The 22019-nt window shown below is 44.5% G+C and overlaps 1 protein-coding gene across 1 annotated transcript in view; it reads left to right on the top strand.

Moving 5' to 3' along the window:
- The first annotated feature begins 17285 nt into the window (after positions 1-17285).
- Positions 17286-22019, top strand: part of NEIL3 (nei like DNA glycosylase 3) — a 35477-nt gene continuing 30743 nt past the window's right edge. Inside the window, exon 1 of the mRNA XM_090258296.1 lies at positions 17286-17530. Coding sequence (XP_090114422.1) covers positions 17375-17530 — 156 coding nt within the window. The 5' untranslated portion in view covers positions 17286-17374. The remainder of the gene's footprint in view (positions 17531-22019) is intronic.

Raw genomic sequence — 22019 nt, 5'->3', positions numbered from 1 at the left:
ATGCTGAATATAATAAAAGCCAAGACTAGTTACTGTAAGTAAATTTAATCCAATTCTTAATGTTAGAGGTTAACATCTTATTACCAAGACCTCAAAAATTTTAAAGGGATTTCTTTAAAACACTATGGAAAACAGACATTCTCTAGGAGCAAAAGAAAATGTTTCATCTAAATCAATCTGACTGGGTCAGTGTTTGAAGAGTGTTTTATCCTGCTTTTCAAAGTCTCTACCAGAATCACCTGGAGAATCTGTTTGTATTTAAGAGACACCCTCAGTCCACCACCTTGAAGCCATCAGAGGATTGTTCTGTTCCTTGTTCTTTTCTTTTCTTTTCATGTTGACTAAAGAAGCGCACTAAGCAGTCCTTCTCAGCAAAACAAAATAACAAAAACAATCACCCAGGCACTTCTGAAAGAGAATGCAGCTGTCCTTCGGAGAACTGGAACTGCATTTGGGGACTGCCTGTTCTGTCTGTAAATGAAGTCAACACAATTGCTGCTCTCTTAGAAATGGGTTGCTCGTGATAAATGTGCCTGCTTTCTCTGGATGGATTCCCCAGAGAAAGCTCCCATCACCCACATTTTCTTCCATTGCACCCCAGAAAACAGAGCCTGCAGAAGCCACGCTGGCCTCAGCAGCACAGAAAGGAATCCTAGTGTCAGGGAACTTCTGAACAGCCTTGGGAACAGTATTCCTCAGAGCTTCTCGGGGAGCACCCCGGCACGTTTAGGTGCACCCCGTCCCCTCCAGGCTCACATGAAAAGTGCGTGGCAAGTTTTCCCACTAGCCCTCTTGGTGCTTTTGTGCTGGGAAAGTTTAAGGCTGTTTTACAATTCTGAACATCATAAAAGTGCTAGAGACAAAGTATGAAGTATTCGTAATACCATCTCCTGAAAAGAATGTGACTTCTGAGGGTCAGCACTAAACACTGGGCAGCTTTCATGATTTTCCAGTAGAATCAGCAGAGAGTAATTAAAAAGATAATGGCTCTCAAGTCTGAAGAGGGGTTTACGTCTTAGCGCTATTACTTATCATTTCTGTGACCTTGTAAAACACTCCTTAATTAACCTGTCTGACCCTGCCTTTCCTCATCTGTCTGATGGGGACGCTGTCACGAGCATCAAACGTGACAACGCTGTCATTCGCTCTCCTCTTCAGAGAGTCTGTATTTGAGTCAGGCCCTGGGCCAGGGGCTGGGGGCTGGGGGCTGGGGACTGGGGGCACAGTGAGAGGAAGACCACCACAGTCCTGCCTGGTGCAAGCAGAGCGTTTGCGAAGCGGGCAGCAAAGGACGCATCCTGGCTACTATCATAACAAGAAGGAGGCCAGGAGTCGGAGGCCCAGAGCGATGACCAGTTCCCCTTCTGATAATAAATACCAAATATCAGTGCTCAACATGGAGTGGATTTAAAGAAAAATGCTTCTGCCGACCACATTAGCCTTTTTCTTTATTATATGAGACCACTCAGACAAAGCACATTACTTGGAGATAATAGAGAAATAGCCTCGGTTCCTCCTGCCAGAGGCTGGCCGTCCCTCTCATTTTGGGTTCCTCGCTGCACCCTTGCAGAGGCACGGTCAACACACGGGCCTTACTGCCAGTGAAGGCTGAACATGGTTGAAACAGCCCGACGCCAAATTTCAATTACGCATGAAGTTAGACTGCTGACAGGATATATTTTTAAAATCTCAAGGAAACAGTTTAACAAAACTTAGTGATTACATGCCAAATGCGGTTTTTTAAGCATTTCCAGCAAAAAAATAAAAGGAGACTACCCATCTTTTAAAGCATGGTAGAGTGAAGACATTTTTAAGTCCTAATGTATATCTTATGAATTATTTTTCAAAAAATATGGATAAGGAATATAGAATCTATTCTCAAAACTAAAATTCATGCTGTGAAAAGAATCACAGAATTTCAGAGTTGAATTTGATCTTAAGGAGAACTTTTAGAAAAGGTAGTAAAAAATTGGAGAAGTAAAGTTTTTGCATGTGAGTTTGTACAGCTTTTCAATGGTAAGCTTGGGATCTGAACATGAACATATGTTAGTCTATGTGTCCTTTCTCTGAAAGGTTTCATTTACTTCATAAGTAAATAATATAATAAAGATATAATAAATAATAGAATATATAAAAGATAAAAGTAGGGAGTGCAATGAAATGTATGACTGAAGAGCACTGTCATTAGGGAAGACTAATAATAAAATAGTATTTTATTTATATAAAATCTTCATTCATTCATTTCTTGACTCAATCATTTTGTTCTGAATAACGAGTCGGTTGTCACCTCTGTACCCACAAATACCTAAGACACACCCTGCCATTGTGGAAGGGGACAGGCACACGCCCAGGGCATGCAGAACGTCCTGCCTGCCGGTGGGTACCCGGGAGAAAGGGAGGCCTGGGGTCCGCTGGGCGCAGTGGCGAGCGCTGGTGACGCTGGGTCCGGTCCGCGGGGGCTGGAGGGGGTGCGGAGCCCCTCCACGGCTCAGCCCTCATTTCCTGGTCTATGAAGTGATGTTCACGCCTATTTCAAATGTGGGTGTAGTCAAAAAGAGTGCCGTGATGACACTGGATCAAATACGTAGTCATCCTGGACAGAGAAATCGCTCCACGACCCAAAGCCAGGCAGGCGGTGGCTGGCGAGCGGCAAGGGGCCTCCGAGGCCGGCTTACCCCGCCCTCTTACCAGCTTTACCATGATAAGAACACCCCCATTCCTTGACTCCCGCCCCCGGCCTCGTGGTGCATGATAGAAGTTTTTGACGCGTTTATAACGTTATGGTGGGTTTTTATTTTACCACTAAATGCTGTTTACTAATTACTTCTAGTCTTCCATGCTCTCCCTTCATTGAATCCTCATGGCTCTATGAGGGGAAGAATGTTCATCCTCTCCTAGAGGATTTAGAGAAGTTAAAAAATTAGCCCACAGTCCCCAGGCTTCTCAGTGAGCATGGCCAGAACTCAGCCCTAGGGGGTCCGCCTCCAGAAGCCCCGAGAGGCTCATTCAGAGCGGGGCCAACTGAGGCCAAACCCTGCCCAAGGCCGATTTTTGTACGGTCCGCCCATGGAGAATGGCTTCCACATTTCTAAGTGGTTGGGAATATACCCTTCGACTATTGTCATACAGTAATGGTTGGAAATTGGCTTTGAGTGTTGGCTTGATAATGTTTCTTAATGAATTCAGCATAAATTTCCAAGGCAAGAGGGCTTGCTTATACGCAAAGCACACTGCAGCGGACTCATTTCTCTGACAGCTGATGCTATCTGAAACAAAGCGGTGTGAAGTTCCTTTACACAGGTCGGATACTATTAAAAGGAAAAGCAAAAAATAAGATCTTTGTTCCCACCCAAGTCTGCGGGAGATACATTTTCCAAGTTCAAACTAGATAGCTTCAGCAGCACTTCTCAGATCTTAATCAAAGTGCTAGGGGGAAAAAAATAACTCCATATTTCAAAATCCAATTAACTGTGCAACTGATGAGCTCCCGCCTAATCTCCCTTTGAGAGTCCCTAATATGCAATATAATGACATGCTAAAATCAAATATCAAGAGAAAAATAGAATTATATATGCCTTCCAATCGATGATACGCTCAGTTAAAACCACATGGCCCTATATTGACGTCAGGGTCTGGCAAGAGCTAACCCTGTGAAAAGATGGAATTCTTAAAATCTCATTTTGGATCAACATTAACCAATGAATATGCAACTGACTTTGATCATAGTGAAAACTAAGTTTGAACCTCAATTAAACAAAATGTTATCCTCCCAAAAGAGAATTCCTTTCTTCTCATGAGTAGACCTGTATTTTAAAAAACAAACTTAATTATCATCATAATGTTTTGCATTGCAGCAACAAAAATTTTGTGGAAATTTGTTTTCTCTTGTCATGCAGGTCCCTACATCATATCCTCCATTTTGCCCCATAATCTGCAAAACCTGAAATATTTTCTATGAGACCCTTTACAGAAAAAGGTTGCTGATCCCTCTTCAAATTCCAACAAACATTTTTTTTTCATGTAATTTCTCTTCCAATGTTGTCTGCTGAATAGCTTTACCCGGACAGCGATTCCTTGTCCAACTTCACTACTCTCCAAAGGCTTTAGGTAAAAATTTCAGGATATTAAAATTTATTTTTTAATGAACTTTCTACCTTTTTCTACAAACTCTTCACCTGTGACTGACCTATGTGTTCCCACCTCCTGTCCCAGACAGCCCTTGAACCACAGTGAGAACACGTGTGTCAAACAGCATCTCGTGAGGAATAGCTGCTAAAACAGAGAAGAGTTAAGAACAAAGGTCAAGCTTATAAAAACTGTCATTATGACGGAGGACTCACTTATAAAGTAAGTAAGTCGTCGGCAGCCGTCCGTCTCGAGAGACGATGGTGTAGCTTCTTAAGAGTCTATCTGCACCGCCGAGAATGGCTGTGCAGTCCGACTCGGGAGTGACACGGTATCTGTCTCCTCCCGTGTTGAATCAACATCTTGCGATGACGCTGAAGCTACAGAGCCTGGGCAGGGTGATATGGAGGGTCTGCTGTTGCCCATGCAGCAGACCCCCCCTCTCTTCGCAGCTGAAGGGTCCAAGGGAAAGACGAAGTCAATACAGCTTGGCTTCAGGTGCGCCGCAGGAGTTGCCGGTGTTGACTACAACGTCAAACCGCCTTAGGGACTCCGGCTCCGGATTTTCTGTCGGGGTTTACTCCCTTAGCCTTTCCCCTGAAGAGGTATGCCGCAAGGCAGCGGAGATTTTTTGGAGTCAGAGTTTTCCTTCTCTGATGTAAGTAAGTAAGCAGCATAAATATGTAAACATGTACAGGGGGAATAAACCATATTAAACAAGAATAGAGCATCTGTAGTGCTGCTACCTGAAGAAACATAGGAGATGATGTAATCTGGAGAAAATAGCACCCCTTATTCCTGCGTGCTTCACTTACCTTGTAGAGTTAGGTTCTGCACGGCACCCACTGACGTCCGTAAGAGGTGTGGGTCCCTCGGGTTAAGTGAAAGGCAGTAGTGAGAGCTGCGTCTGTGTGACCCCTTGGTGAAATATTACATTTCTTTAAGGATACTATCCTGCAGTTGAAAGATCATTAAATCAGGACCCAGGTTCAAGTCCAGTTTTGATCTTTTCCATCTTCCGTGACTTTGGATGGCTCATCTAAGCCCTTTGACAGCAGCCACCTCATTTACCAAACACGTGTGCTGCTTATGGCTTCAGAAGGATAACTTAGGTTGGACTATCAAACACTTGGTCCTTTTCCCAGGACTGATCAACCCTCTTTCTCTCCCTCCAAATCCTGAAGTTTCTGGCAAACCTAGAAGTCAGCGGTGCCATTGCTGAGCCCTGGCAGGCAGTATCATGCACTTTTTAACAGGCATGTTCGGTAAATACACTGATGATAAAAAACCTCAGCTGAAGAATTTCATCAGGTTCCCTCGGGGAACGTGCCCAGCACAGAAGCTTTAGCTTTGAGTGAGTGACAGCAGAGACCAGCAATCAGAGATGCGCTCAGGGTGAGCGACGCATCTAACAATTCAGAAGCAGCAATAGGACAGTAAACAGTATGCACAGTTTAGTGTCATGCCCCGGGGGGCACTCAGAACTATAATCCATGGCGACAAGAACAATGATGAGCAGGACCAGACCCTGCAATCAGTGTCTAGAGCCATCAGCAAGAAGCCATGCCCTTGTGGGGGTTGGGCGGTGTTGCCTCCTCTGCGGCCGAGACGGAGCCCCTCTGCACACCCTGGGTTACGGCCAAGATGAAGGAGCGGAGGGCTTTGAGAAGACAGGAAATGGCCTGTTTTGTGACCCAAGTAAAACACTGACAAACTGTCATGAAAGCATTTTCTAGTTCTGCTCTGAACCCTTATTTACATTCTTTTTAGTTGGTGCTGTTGCTTAAGGCTGGATCTCAGGGGCACTGAATTCTCTCCGGGGGAAAACAAAATGTTTGCTGCAAGTCGTTGGTACCAGAAAGCTACCAAGTTAAGAACGCAGATTGGAAGTTGTTTTAACTAGACGAAGTAAGGCCAAGGAAGGTCTCTATTTTTGAGTTAGGTGTGGATCAGAAGAGAGAGAGAAAAGCTAACTAACTAACTACATAAATAGAACCAAGAGGATGGAGAAATGCTTCTCTGTGTTTTCTCACTGGTCTACTGCACACATGTGGCAGAAACTGCTGTCACTTGCTCCTCTCTATGCTCCCCTTCTTCCTTGCTCCAATTTGGTGGGAGATGATCACCAATGTTCCTGGCTTATTACGTAAGTGTCTTCACTTCCCCGGATGACTTGGCAGCTCTGTGACCCTCTTCTGGCCAGTAAGATAAAAGTCACCTTGGCCTTTCTTTAACCCGCTATTTTCCAAAACTTCATTTCTCTTGTAATACTTTTTTTTTCTTTCTTTCAAATAACATCCTAAGAAACAGAATTTGGGAAATGCTAACCTAAAGAATGAAGCCAAATTTAAAAATAATTGAAAGGGACAAGATCTGTTGATTTCAGGCAGGATTCAAGATGCGTTAGCTCCACAGTATGTTTAGTAAATAATATCTTATGTCCTTGGGCAAGGACAGTCGGGCAGGGGTGGCCGTTGTTCTGGAGCGGTGTGGAGAAATGAGGTATGCAGCATCAAGCTCTGCGAGGTCATCATTCCTGGAGAGCATTGGCTCTGTTTGGAACACACCTACCTCTAATCAAGCAAAAGGACAGGAAGGTGTGGCATTCCAAGTAACAGCAAAACCGCCATGGCACGGCCAACAAGGGCAGACACTGGAAATCCCTCCTCGAAGCAGCATGTGGTAGAGGGTGCTGCCCACTGACCCAATACCCATGCCCTGCTTTGATTTTACTGAAAGAATCCTCATAACAAAAGCGCCATTTTTCAGACCCTGTTACAGCACAGGCTGCTTGTATGACACAATAGGGCCAATGGCATTAGCTGGAACCGACCAGGAATTCCCAGGCAGCCTTGCTTTCCTGACCAAAGTGCCACTCTGCCCCTGGTAGCTGCCTTTCTCTTTCTGCCCGGAGCACAGAAGAGAGAGTAGAGGCTGAGAATGCTCTCCTGCAACCACGAGGCCGAAGGAGCGAAAGACAAAGTCAGTCCAGGATGCTGATGGCCTGCTGTGTCTACCTGTGTCTAGACTGAACGTCTGAAAACAGAAACTCCTATTTGGTGAAGCCCCAGTAACCGTGCTTCTATATACGCAGCTAAACGTAATCCCTAACTGATATTAAAGAGAAACTCTTCAGAAATCCAGGGCTGCTCCCGAGGCCAAACCCGCACTTCTGCCCGAGAGCTACCCTTCCCCACTTTCTACTCTTCTGGAATAGTTGCTATAAAGAAAACACTTTAAAACTCCGTTACTATGCGGAGGACTCAGTGTGACCTCCCCGCTTATACACCGTTCTGGTAATCAGAAGTCCTCCAAGTAGTGTCTTTCTATCTTTGAAATATCTCTTCTTTTACTAAAATGAAACATTAAGCCCAGCCTCTACTGAGGAAGATCGCAAGGTCTGTAAAATAATTCCACTCCCTACATGGTGTGAAAGACCGTACGAGGTAAAATTTGCACGAAATGACTTTCATATCTGGAATCTCGGCCAACGTGTTTCTGTAACTGCCTTGACCTTTCCCTTCTGCATCCAAGTCCTGCTCACCCCTTTTCTTTGGGGGAGTTTTGTCCCCAATGTGCAGTGCTAATCCCTTTCGAGTTAGCATCTGACTCAGAAGTAAGTTCCAGCATGCATGTGCTGAAGAATTAAAACCATTTATAATCAGGCAGTCATATAAATGTCTACTGAAGCTAACGCCCACACCTAAACTAGACTAGCTCCAGCGGGCACTCGGGGTCTGGCTCTGGATGCCCTCGCTGGGCGAACGCATGAATACAATGCAGGGTTTCTTGGCTTTGCTAATCTAACTTAGAATATTCTGTAAAGGGTGGTGTTATCCCTGAAAGACAAGAGTGTAAGAGCACAGGGGTGTGTGTACACACACACACACACACACAAACATTAGCGTTTTCCAATTGCTTCACAAATGAAATCAGTGGAACAAAAAGCCCCAGGTTTCAGTATTTAGCAAGTAAGCAAAAAGTCCAGAATTTTAGATGTTTATTGACTTTGGGTCTGATAAACTTTTCAAGTCTAAGAGATTAACAGTAGAAAATACAGCCTATTATGGCTTAATAATTAGTCCAAACTGGGTCCAAGCCAGTAATAATTAGATCAGAAATGCCAGAGAATCCTTCTTGAAGCTTAAACAGATAAACTCTGAACCTTGTCTGCATAAAATGAAACAATATAAAAATATTGTTCTTGTTTTTACTCGTGGGTTTTAAGACATCTGCAAATTATATAAGACTGAGATTTCTTTTTCTGTTGACTCCAGTAGCTGATGAAAGTTATGGGCTAAACGTTTGGGCAAGAAGTGAGCTTCTCTTTGGCTGCTGGGGCAAAACCCATCTGTTCTGTGAGTGAATCCATTTCAGTGTGTTATAACCACCGTGTTCTCATTAAGACATCAAATACCGTCGACTGCACTCAATTACCTCCTAGATTTCTACTGGTTCATTACATAGACTTGGAGACACATATGAGCTGCCAAGTTATCTCTCAGGTACTTAAACATGATTGAGAAGGCCAGACGGAGTCCAGCTGTCTTAAGCAAGCTCACTATATTTACATCTGACCTTTAGTTAATGATATAACCTGCTTCTATATGGTCTGTCAAGCTCAGGATTGAGTATTTTTGCTTCAACTTTGCACACCTTTGATTGCTTCACGCTAGCAAGATCCATCTGTTGCTGTCACTTCCCAGCCATCACTTGCAGTGTGACCTTACTTCAGATCATGCCTGCATACAGCCAAGCCGAGCTTACCATGTCCACAAGGTAGATAATATGGCGTCATGACGTAATTCATACATTTCTGTTTTAATCTCCAGGTCCATTATCAGGCGCAGGGCGTGTCCTGTGAGCCCTATCCCTCCTCTGCAGTGGCCGGAAAGAACTGGCTTCCTCTCGGCTCTTGTCACCTGCCACCTCCCCCTCTGTCCTTCACTTCCGCTTCTCCAGTCGCCTTGTTGTCCCTGAAAGCAAGCACACAGGCTGTTAATGTCTTAGGAGTTTTCCAGTTACTTATTATGTGAAACCAGCAATCATTAAAATGAATGAGTCTGGCCCTGGCCGGCTGGCTCATTAGGTTGGGGGGGTCAGGCCATACACCAAAAGGTTGCAGGTTTTGTCCCAGCCAGGGCACACACCGAGGTGGCAGGTTTACTCCTCAGATGGGGCCTATCTGGGAGGCAAGTAACTGATATTTATCTCTCTCACAGCCATGTTTCCTCTCTCTAAAATCAATAAATATAAGCTCTGGTGATGATTTAAAAAGAAATAATAAAAAAAAAAATGAGCCTGCAAGGAAAAAGATTTCAAACCTCTTAGAGTCTTGGTCCTTGCTGAAATGACTAAGTCTCTGCCTGAGACGCTGTCAACAGCTACTAAGATTTCTGCTCTCAGTGTTTATTTCTTAAAAGGAGCTGCTCACTCATCTGCCCCCAACATTCCGACCCAACCAAGGCAGGTAACAGTTGCCCCTTTGCCTCAAGTGGGAATTCTGCATTTTTGAAGAAGGATTACCTGGCTGTATCTTCTTACAGGAGACCTGATTCCTGTTTTCTCTTCTGAGTTGCCCAATAAAGCATAATTTATGTTGACGTATTTAGATTCTTTCCATTCATAATCTGATAGGAATGGTGAGGGAAACTGCCTTCAAAATGGCTGGCAACCAAAATGTCAATGCCACACGAAGCAAACAGAGGAAAATATGAGTGTTCTTAATCCTTTTTGGAATTGCCAAGTGCTACAAATTTCAAAATTCTGTCGTGAAACAGTATAGCTCACTTATCTTATGACGAACTGCAGAAAAATATTTAATGGCTCCAGCAGCTTTCTCTAGAAAATGCCAGCCCACAGCCCTGGTACCCACCCTCTTCTTCCTTGCTAACCGAACACCTCAGGGTTTGTCAAAACAGGGTCCTTCAGAGGTTGGTAAGTAACACTTCAAAAGGCAGATAACTAACTCATAAAAACTTTTCCAGAAAAAAAGCGCAGAATGCACAAGTCCCTTTATGAACTTAATATCTTGACATTAAAATGGATAAGGACCAAATAAAAAAGAGGATATAAATAATTTCAGTCCATTTCTAACAGACGAGAAAATACTAAATAAAATAATAACCAAATACATTCAAAATCTGTTAAGAATAATACTGCATGATTTGGTAGGGATTATCTCAGGAATGCTACCATGGTTTACTGATCAAAGCTTCATCAATGCAATTCATCATAATAGTAGACTAAAAAAGAAAATTAAATTATTATCTGAATAGATGGAGAAAAAGCATTAATAAACTTTATACTCATTTAATGATGAAACAAAAGAAACACTAATAAAGCAGGGAGCAAATATGGTGTGTTCTGAGTTCATAAAAAGTATTTACTTAAAAGGCTCAACTAGATGGTATGTATTGAAGAAATTTTGATCTCAACATGGCAAGGATATCTTTTATCACACTATTTATTGTAGTACTGAAGGCCCTAGGCAACACAAGAGAAGGAAAATAATTAGCAATGATGAGAATTGGAAGAGCTGAAGCTGTCATTATTTGCAAATGATAAGATTATCTGCATAGAAAACCCAAAAGAATGAACAAATTAGCGTAAATTAGTGTATCTAATTAAAGTGTTAAGTGAAACTGCCAGACACAGATAAACTTTAAAGATGAACAGCATCTTTCTACACTACTAGTCTCAAAATGTTGGTTCCTCTGAAAATTGATAATAAAAATTAAAACATATAATTATGAATGTTAGATAAAACATAGTGCAAGACTTCCTGGGGTCCAAATCTTGGTTCTCTTAACACCTGTATGAATTTGGGCAAGTTACATAATCACTCTGCATCATGTTTCTTACCTGTACATTGAGGATGATGATGGTGATGACCGTACCTACCACTTAGGATATGGTGAGGTTTAAGGGAATTAATACTTGGAAAGCACTTGAATAGCATCTAGCACAAACTTGGTGTCTCATACAAATTAGTAGCTATTCTCATTATTCTAGAACTAATTCCAATATATTAATACAGCAGATATTCTCTACCTAAAAGTTATAGAAGCATATGTAGAAGTGTTCATCTTTTTTTCTTCCCCAGTTGGGTGTACATGTTTCTCATTGGAATCCAGCCCCTAACTCAGAAAAAAACAACTAAAAATAGAAGATAATACGCCACTCAACACTGCAACCCAAGCTACCAGTTAATAGATAAATAAGGGAACAGAAAACATGTAGCAAGGTTTTTATGACATTGAGATGACCTTGGATTCAGGTGCGGAGTACGACCTAACGTGAAGCCGGGATACAGTTAAACAAGTCAGGAGTGGAACTTCCAAGTCAGCTGGTGTATGACGGATTGGGAAAGAACGTAGCGTTCCATGAGGGCGTCTTTCCGGGACCACAGCAAGAGCCCATACAAAACGCTAGGTTATCAAATTCAAGAGAACAGGACTTTTTTCCCCTTTATGATTGCTGCTGTATCTTCAGTTCTCAGGTAAGTGCCTGGGAGTAGCGACACCTCCTTCCTGCTCATCCTTCCTGAAGACTTGCATCCCATCCATGCCATCCTCCAAGGCAGATACATTAATTTCCTATTGCTGAGGTGACAAATTACGACACATTTAGTGGCTTAAACTTGATTCTCTAACTGTTCTGGAGGTCGACGTTCAAAATCCGTCTGACCGGTCCGACGTCCAGCTGTCGGCATGGCTGGCTCCTGCTGGCGCTCCGGGCGGGACGTGTGCCTGCCTGCCCCAGCTGCTGAGCCACTTAACGTCCCTGGGCCAGTGGTCCCTCCATCATCACAGACATCAGCGCGGCTTCATCGCACCTGCTTCACGACTCTGCTTCTGTCTTCTGTCCTGACCCTCCTGCCCTTGCAGACGGGGCCCTTGCGATTACGCCGGACCCGTCTGGGTAACCCGGGATACTGTCCTCCTCTAGTAATCCTTAACTTAGTCACCCCAGTGTTGTCCCTTTGACCATGTAATGTAACACATTCACACGTTCTGGGGATCGAGGGGCCATTATTCCGCCCACCTCCCCAGGCTTCTCAATGTGAGCACACCTGACCCACTCACCTGAGCGCTGCTTTGCCAGGGCGCTGTGTCCCAGGCGTTGGAAGACACTCAGTGCCCCGCTGCCATCTGCGCATTAGATGCCAGGAGCATCTTCCCCTCGTGGTCATCACATGCCTCCAGAAGGTTGAGAACCTCCACTTCACACTTTGGGGCAATCATTTAATAAAGCAAATCATGTCACTCTCCTGCACAGGATTCTGTGTGTCCTCCGTTACTTTTGACATAATATCCACGCTTAGCATATCATCCTTGATGGGCCACGGCCTTCCCTGGGTGCCCTCCGCTCTCCCTGCTCACCTCCATGCTTTTTAGATAGTCTCCCCCTGCCTGAAAACCCCCTCCTATTGTTCATGCGATGAACCTTTACTGCTTTCTCCCCAAAATTTCGCTGAGCTGTCTGGGAACCCGGGTCAGCTCCCTGGGTCTGCTCGGAGCACACCGTTACCCCTGTCAGAGCTCTGGGATTTACTGCCTCTTTCCTGTGAGTTATTTTGTCTCTTCTAGCTGTACCCTTCCTGCAACCTCAAATTGGTTGCTCAAATTGTTTTTTGAATGAATGAGCAATGGTGGATTTCATGCCTTGACTTGAATAAGACGGATGAAAAACGTTGCTCCAAGATTTTAACCAAAAATAACTTGCTTTTCTCTTTCAAAATAGAACATAAATTAATTCTCCTACCCTCTTTCATGGAGAGAATGCCTCAGAAAAGAATATTTTGGATCTTTTGTGCACGTCTAGTAACTAGTTAATTATTATTTTCCCCCAAATTCAGTTCAGATTCAGATACTACCTTTGCATACTTGACACGCTTAAATTAGAAAATGAATCAGAATACTCCCTTGCGCAAAGAATGTGGCAAAACACGGCTGGAATGGCAGCCTCACGACCCTATTTTACAGCACTGGAAAGGCTGGGGCTGTCAGAGCAGTTGTGCGTCACCCAGGAGGCCCAGATTGGTGCTGCCATGTAGATTCTGACTTTGAAGGCAGGACACTGTCACCTGGCTCTTTCTGCTGTCACACCGGAGCGGATCCCACTGCACAGCAGCGTCACAACATTTGGCGTGTGCTTCAAACCACAGAAGTGTCACCGCGGGATCTCTTGCTGTGCATTTCATTCTTCTTCGGGTAGTCTAATGTTAAAAGTTTCTCTTCGTGGGTAGAAACTGGAGACTCTTCAGGAAACAGCACTACAAACACCTGCACATAACGGTCGCTAATGACGGTTTCCTCCACTCAGCGCAAATGAAGAGGATGTTGAGAGATGATGTGTGTTCTCTGTTTACCTGTTAAGTATATTCGGGCAATTTATGCAACACACGGAAGTTAAAGAATTTACCCCATACTGCATTTTTATCAGTCTAGCTAAAAATCTGTCTACAGATCTTGTAAGGCGAAGGGAAGGGCAGAGTTTCATTACCCAAACTATGTCAAAACTTAACATGCGAAAGGGAGGATTTTAGGTTGCCTTGAATTCCCATATTTGGCTGGCTGAAATTTCTTAAGTTGTTGCTAAAAATATTTGGCGGAGGGCCAGGGAAACAGCATTGATGTTGCTGAAAATATCTGGCGAAGACCAGAGTGGGCCTGATTGAATCCCAGCTCTGTGACCCCTGAGCAGGTTACCTAACCCCTCTTTGCCCCAGCTCCTTCCTTTGTAAAATGAAGATAAAAATAGTACTAATCTCAGAGGATTGTTTTGAAGATTAAAAGAGTTTGTATTTTAGAACACTTTGAACTCTGCCTGGCACAAAGGAGCACTAAATAAATATCTGGGATTATTACTGGTGAAAAGAGAGAAACTTTAAAAGAAGAGCTCTTCAAAGTGGTACGAACTCAGCAATGTGTAAGAAACTGAGCCCGCCTACCCGGAGGAGCTGTGGCCCATCTATTAATGAAGAAGGAGCATATAATGGACTCCAATGGCAGAGGGGGTGCCTAGTGTGAATGACGTTCTGGATTTCAGTTTTAGTCAATAAGTATCCTGAATCTGGGGGCTTGGGGGCCCTACACCTGCTCCAAAGTTTCACTGACTGCCTATAATCACAGGAAAATGAAAGCTCCTCTTCTTTAGCCTGTGTTCTCCGCAATGCAGCCCCGAGGAACCTTTCCAGCGTTTCCTAGCTCTGCTCCCCCGCCTGACACTTTGGCTTTAACCGCCATGTCTCATGTACGGCACCTCTTTCCCTGTGATCCTCCTGCTTAGACTCTCCTGGAGGAGGGACCTTTCTGCTTGCCTAGGGCCCCGGCCTCTTGAAGCATCTGCTCAGTTCCCATTTCTTTTCTGAGCATCTCGATCCATAAGAATGACATTAAAGATAGGTGAAAGGCATGTGGAGACAGAAAGGCACAATTTTTTAATCTTAAGTGAATAATCATAACACATATTTGTTGAGTATCTATTACGTGCAGTCTCCTCGCTGCTATGGGAGGTATAAAGATGAACAAGATACTCACTCTTCTTTTTCTTCTTTTTATTGAATGTGTTGGGGTGACGCTGGCTAACAAAATTAGACAGGTTTTAGGTGCACAGTCCCACAGCCCATCATCTGTCCACTGTAGTGTGCGTTGGCCACCCCAAGTCAGGTCTCCTTCTGTCACCATTTACCCCCCCCCCCCCACTCTCCTTCACCTCTCCTCACCCCTACAATCACTACAAAGTTGTCTGTGACCATACATTTTTTCTTTTTTTCCCTTTTGGCTTAATACCCCCAGCCCTCCCCACCCAGCCCCCCATCACCCCCCCCCCCCCAATAACTGTTACCCTGCTCTCTGTCACTCTTCTGTCCTCAAGGAACAAGGGTCTAGTCTGGCAGGAGACCGGCATGTACCAATGAACTCTAACACAAGGTGGGCTTGGTAAACTCTATGGAAGAACCAACTTCCGAAGATAAGAGATTGATTCTGACTGTACCTGCAATGTTTCCTAGAAGATACACATTCAGTTAGGACTTAAAATTTGGTAGAATTTCAGTAAACTGGGATGAAGAGGAAGTTTCAGAAATGTGATAATTTTTGTTTCTTGACATAAGCCTAACTGAAAAGTACCAAGAGCTCCCACCAAGGTAGCATGGCTTGCAATGGTGAGGCAACTCTTTATAGACATGGAAGAGGCACAAGGCATGTGATTTTGCTCTTAATTGGTTGTCAGAAGAATAACAAAGAGAAGCATCCAAAGACTCAGATGCTAGTCCCATACAAAGAAAATCCGGCTTAGCCTTGTGGACATATCAGTGGAGTCTCTTAATGTCTTTTATCTTACTCTCCCACTCTTACTCAGCTCTCTGGGGAATCGTAACCCTAATTCTACTTACAGATTATATTTGACCCAAGTGGGCACCACTGTACAGTATCTAAAGAAAAACGAGAAGGCCATGGGGAATCGATCAGATTCATGAAGGTCGTGGTGGTTTTAAAACATGTTCACAAATTATTTGACACTCTTCCCCACCCCAGCCCACCTGCTTATAGGCTGTACTGGATGACTGGGTTCTACGAATGAACGGACGCAGTGACGGTGTGGGCTTGTCGCTTCAGAGGTGAGATAATAACAAAAAATTGCAGCTTTCTCCTCGCCTTCTCTCTTGAATCATACACTCTTGGGGAAGTCAGCAGCCACATCACAACAACAGCCAAGCAACCCTACAGAGACCCTTAGATGATGCAGCCAGGCCTCCTGCCAAAGGCTGCACAGGGCAGCTACCTTAGCAGCTTGTTGATGGCAGCAGCCTGGCCAACATCTTGACCACAGTTGCCTGAGAACCTCTGACCCGGAACGACCCAGCCAGGCCACTGCCAAGTTCCTGACCCAGGGATGCTTGGAAATAACAAATGAGATCATCTGCCAGGTAGCAAACTGTAATGAAAAAGTAGAAGTGAACAAGGTATGGAGGGCTTTTGCCATCAACGCACAGAGATTGTGACTACATCTGAGTTGTAGGGAGGATTGTTTCTTGATTATTTAGTAACTTGACCTTGAAGAGTAAGTAACAATTAAAACAAGGGAAGAAAGTACAAAGAATCCTGAACCCGATGCAGCTAACTTTTTAAACCACTAACTTCTTGCCACAAAGAGGGAGATTTAATACTTTTCAAAATTTTGGATTCAGTTCTTTAGTATATTTCAAGTCTCGAATATATAGGGTCTTCTGGTTTCACTACAGCACTGTGCTATGCTCATTAAATTAATTATAACTTGGCATTCTGCTTTAACGTGCTGTATTTTAGTTTTGCAAAGGAATAGATTTTTCATTATTTACAAGGTTGTACGGAGTCATAGCTTCATGTATTTAGATGCACGCATCTTTGTGAAAACTTGAAAAGCTATGCATTGCCCTCAGATGTACACGGAGCCCTGAGTCCTACAAAGCAAATTCAGGTAGCATTCATCTCAGAGGGAGCGAGCGCCCTGGAACAGGAGGGCTGCGTGGGTGTGGGCAGGGCGCCCCCGGGTATGGAAAAGTGAAGGGGGTTTAATGTAGACACTGAAATGTATTTGTTACATACAGTCGCATTTTCTACGACATGTGAAACTTACAGGAAAAGGAAAAAGCTCCTTGTCCTAAGAGCCCTCCTCTAGGTCCCTCTCCGCCCTCCCAGGTCCTGCTAGGGCACCCGAGCACCTGGGGCCTGCCACACTGAACAATCTGCGATTTGGGGACGGAATCAGAGGACGAGGTCACAAAATATTCCGTAGAGAGTAGCTCAAGAACAAGTGCAAAACGTCAGAGGAAAGAAATGAAGTTCACGCTTCAGAGGTTTAGCCGCTTAGGTTGGGCCCCACTCACTAGGCTCTTCCGTTTCCATCCTAATAGCGCCACATCCAGAGCGGGGGTGGGGGGATGGGGTGGGGGGATGGGATGGGGGTGAGGGACTGCGCTTGCGCTTTAGGGGCTGACACCGCACTCGCCAGGGGGCCGGCTGGGCGAAGTCTTCGCGGAATCTGGGGCGGGGCCAGGGATCGACTGGGCGGGGCTTGGAGAGGCCTGGGCGAGGCGTGAGAGCTGGTGGGCGGGGCCTGGCCGGGGCCTGGGCGGGGGGCGGGGCCTGGGGCGCGGGAGATTTGAACTTCTCCGCGGAGGCCTTCCCCGCGCACAGGTTAAATTGCGCAGCAGTTCCCCATCAGAGTCCTGAAACGAGGGGCCCGAGTGCCGGCTTGGGAGATGGTGGAAGGACCAGCGTGTACTCTGAGCGGAGAGAAAATTCGGGCGCGCGTGCGCCCGGGCCAGGCGGTGACGGACGTGCGGGGCAGCGCCCTGCAGAGCCTGGGGCTCCCGGGCTTGCGTCCCCCTGCCTCGGGGCCTGCAGGGTCATCCCAGGTGAGACGCTCCTATCGCTTGCTACGGGGTCAGCAGGCGAAAGTGGAATAAAGATCCCGCCTGGTTTCCAGAGTCCAGAGACTGGTTCCCCACGTTTATCGGACTTTAGGGGAGGGCCTAGCGTGTGCCCGCGCACCCGCGGGGCGGCGCACTACCCGGGGCCAAGGCTGCGGGAGATGCCCAGGCAGGAGTCACTCCGTGGCACCTCGCTTAAGCTCTTCACAGCCCAGAAAAGAGGGCTTCCTTGTGGCTGTAGCTGCGTTTTCTGCCTTTTCCGTTATCAGATCTCCGCAAAACTCTGACTTTTTCATTATGCCTTCTGCATGAAATTCTCGCTTCTGCGTCCTAACATGCCGCAATTGACAAGTGTATCCCAGCTAATGTATAATTCCAAAACAGCGCTTAGAAAATTTAGCACCAGCCTTTCCACTCAACTTAATACTGTCATTAAGGAAGGGGCAGTGAGGCCCAGTGTGGTTCCCTTAAGTGAATGTATTTCTTTTTGAAGTAAATTGTCCCACAGCTTCTTGCCACTCAGGCACTCAATGCAGTTGGTGTGATGTTCGTTTGGTGAGTTTAGAACTTGTACTAAAACATGCTGATTAAGCCTCACGCTTAGGTGTGGAGTCGACTGTATTGGATGGATGCACGCAATGCTGTGCTGGATTTCCGTTTCCCCGGCAAAGCCTCCTCATAGCCTTCGGTCTTGCAAGAACAAGGTGCCTACTATGAAATTAGCCTATGCTTACAACTTGAAAGAAATGAGGTTCTAAGTCTGAGAAAATGCATTTTTCAAACTCAGAAAAATAACGTTTTGCATCTCCTTCCAATTGCCCTTGCGTTTCATTTACTTTGATTTCATGTGTCATAAATAGTCTGTACCTAGTTTCTTATTACAGTGCTTCTCAAACATTTTTTCAGGGTGTCCGTTAGATGGATCTTGTGTGATCTCTTAAGGATATTGAAATATTGTTATAAAAATTGTGCATTCAACAAAATTTTGAATATAAAGGCACCAGGGGGACCGAAACAAACTCTTCTCCTTGTGGAGGCCACACTTTGGTGGGAAGAGACACAGACATGCATTAAATGGGAACATAAATATAATTTATTAAGTTCTCTGTGGGACAGAAACATGGTTCTGTGAGGAGTTACAAGACGGTCCCGGAAGGCTTTGCTGCGAAAGTAACAAGCCGACAGGTGAGGGCAGATAGGCAGCACATGGCTGCCAGGCTGTGAGTGATTGAATGAAACTAGCGCGGCTGGAAAAGGGAGAGAAGGAGACGGAAGGAGAGTGATTTGAAATAAGACAGGATTGGGATTGCTGGGTTTGAACCAGACCGCAGTAGAGATCTGTGTAGACCTGGCCAGGGCCTTTATATTTTTCTTAGGAGTGGCATGAGTCTTTGAAATGTGGTAAGGTCCACTGGCACTTTGAAGAGGTCACTCTACCTTGAAAAGGGGAAGAATCGGTGCTTGGTTTGGAGGTAAAGGCAGTCACGCTTGGCAGTAGATATACTAACATGAATTTATGTATGCGCATCATGACTTACATCATCCAGCAGTAATGTATTTTGCGTAAGGTTTTATGCTACTTCCTGGGGATACAAAGATGTTTAAGATAAAGTTTCTGCCGTGAGAATCCAACTTAATGCATTAAATAGACATCACCTCATTGGTAGTGAGGCCAAAGCAACACGAACATTTTCTTTTAAGTTCGTTGTGAATATCTCTAGTGGGAAGGCATACAGTGCTTTTGAAGAGCTCTTGTCTTTCCTCTGGTTGATGAGAAATAATAACCCCGCGATAAAGGATTAACCTGATTTCTCGGATAGGAAAGTGAAGCTCTCAGTGAATTTAAATAAGTTGCCCAAGATCACATGACTAGGAAGGGGTTAACCAGAGTTCGATCTCCATTCCTTTACACCCCAAAGCCTAAACTCTTAACTGTATCTTCTCAATTATAAAGAATTCAGAAGGAAAGTGGCTAATTTAATGGCAGGAATGTTTGTTGTAGTGACTATTTATTAACTAGAGAAACGAGGCCTTGGGTCTTGGGCTGTGTGGGCCTCCATCCTTAGTTTTCTCCCATTTAGTCAATTCTTTCACCTGCTCTGCTAATTTTCTTTGATGGCTTCCACTCCTATGGTCAAATTGCATGAAAGAGTGCAGCCTAGTAATATAACGCAAATGCTTCATCAATGGTTGGACAATTATTAACATCACTTGGAAGCAATCCTAAATAAGCTATACCCCTTAAATAAAAACACTGCGCGTAAAGCTATTATGTTTCAGACCTTGACAAAAGGAGATGAACATTGGAATTAGTGTATTAGAACCATAGACCTATTTTGTACCAGTTATGTGGGAACTGAATCTGAAGATCATATGGAATTAATAGTCTCTCTGTGGTTATTGGGAAAGTTCTAAATAATTTGCCATGGCTTCACTTTCTGGGCCTTTGGTTTTTAAAAAAAGAATCTTTGTAACCATGAAGGGTTTGTTGCATTTTTGAGAGTTGTTGGATTCATGGTGGATTTCATGAAAATATGGTGGTTTGGCACCAGCCTCTGACATGATTGTCACATAAGAGTGACCACGTGTTTCCAAGTTTTTATATCAGAGAGTTAAAACTACTTCGATATTTCTGCTACTGGCTCTTAATATTTAATTTTCACCAGGCAGCATTTAAAAATAAGTTTATAACTGCATGCTATACAATACAAAGAAGAATTAAAGACATATTAGTAAGGCATTTAAAATACACTATTTAAACTTCAGATAATCATTGTACCAAAAAACAGACAAGCAAACAAACAAAAAATACCCCACGGTTACTGTCCCTTTGCTGTGTCCTCTTTGCTCCAATTTGAAGTCCATAGAGAACACACTTTAATGCATGTCTCCTTGGGACAACTGACCCTCTTTTTGAAGAAGGAAGCCTAGCCGTAGAGGACCCAGCCTCTGCTAGTTGTGTGTGTACGATCTGGCTTCTCTGAGTCTGATCCACTATCCTGTCAATAGAAAATTATGCTATCGTGTAAGCACATTGCATCCAACTCTGCGGCAGCTTGTGGACCCTTGTGGCAAGCAAGGTTGGAATAGAAATGAACACGTCTGGGTAATAAGCTGTGAAGAGTCAATCCTCCCATTTTAATTGTTGGGCGGGTACAACATTCCAGTGAAATCAGTGTGTAATCTGCACAGGTTTTCAATCTCACGTCACAAAACAGGATATAAAACTATGTTTATCTATAAACCTCGTTTCATCTGAAACATGATCCTCTGGCTATTGCCACTTCTTACAATTTGATATCTGTATTTAACATGCTAGTTACTCTTGTTTATATGTCCTTCACAGTGTCGTGAGCGGAGTAGGCATTTAACAAACATTTGAACAGGTGGAGAAGAGGAAAGGTTTGGATAGTGCAAAATGACTGAGGAGGTAGAAGTAAATTCAGTTCGGAATCTCGTTCTGAGTATGTATTTTATTATGTGTGTTAGATGGAAATTCCCACCACAAGAAAATAAGGAAGCCACATAGCACACGTTTTCCTCCTTCCTTCCCCTTCTTCAGCGTGGAAGGCAATCATAGCTCCTGTGACTGCCGTCATAGGGAAGAATGGGCTGATCCACAGCCACGCATCCTCTAGCTAACAGAGACTTATTCCCTTCAAGCCAGAAGGATTTTAACCTTTCATGGAACATGCATTGTAAACTTATTCATCTTCTGAAACATTTACTGATCAGGGTTTCCCTTTAATGACTCAGGATCATTAGCACTGGTATTTGGCCTTCCATTGCATCACGGAACCAGAGATACCCGACCACAGGCAAGTCTTCCAGATGAGGAAACTAAGGGATGTGATTTCCCACTGCAGCTCTGATTGAACGCTGTTGCACTCCCTAGGGTGTGGAGAAAAGATTATCTGATCATCTGGGTTTTGAATCCCAACCCTCTTGTTACTTCCTTATCTGGAGATGCACATCCTCACAGCTTTGCTTATTTGTGCAGGGTTAGGTCAGAGGACAGCAAAACCTCTGAGCTTAGTGCCTAGTAAAGGACCCATCCTGGCACTTGGTACCTGTTCTCCCAGTTCAGGGCTTTCTCATCAGACCCATTTGTCTGAGGGTCGCCTGTTCCTTCACGAAGGGTCTGTAATCATTTGTGCTCCCAAATTGCATGCAAAGCATTTGGCCTCCAGGTACGCGCTTAAAGATTCCGCTCTTACAGAATTGTAGACTGTGTGTGTGTGTGTGTGTGTGACATTAAAAAAAATTTTTTTAACATGTTGTTCTATGACAGTTGTCCCATTTCCCCCATTGCTCTTCCCTGCCCCATCCATCCCATCCCGCAGTCCACTGCTAGGATTATACCCCAAGAATTCTGAAACCCCAATTCAAAAGAACCTATGCACCCCACTGTTTATAGCAGCGCTGTTTACAATAGCCAGGTCCTGGAAACAGCCTAAGTGCCCATCTGTGGATG

The sequence above is a fragment of the Furipterus horrens genome, unplaced genomic scaffold (genome assembly GCF_987537825.1).
Source record: "Furipterus horrens unplaced genomic scaffold, mFurHor1.1.pri manual_scaffold_12, whole genome shotgun sequence".
In the NCBI taxonomy this organism is placed as follows: Eukaryota; Metazoa; Chordata; class Mammalia; order Chiroptera; family Furipteridae; genus Furipterus; species Furipterus horrens.
This window is presented reverse-complemented; position numbering and strand designations above follow the sequence as displayed.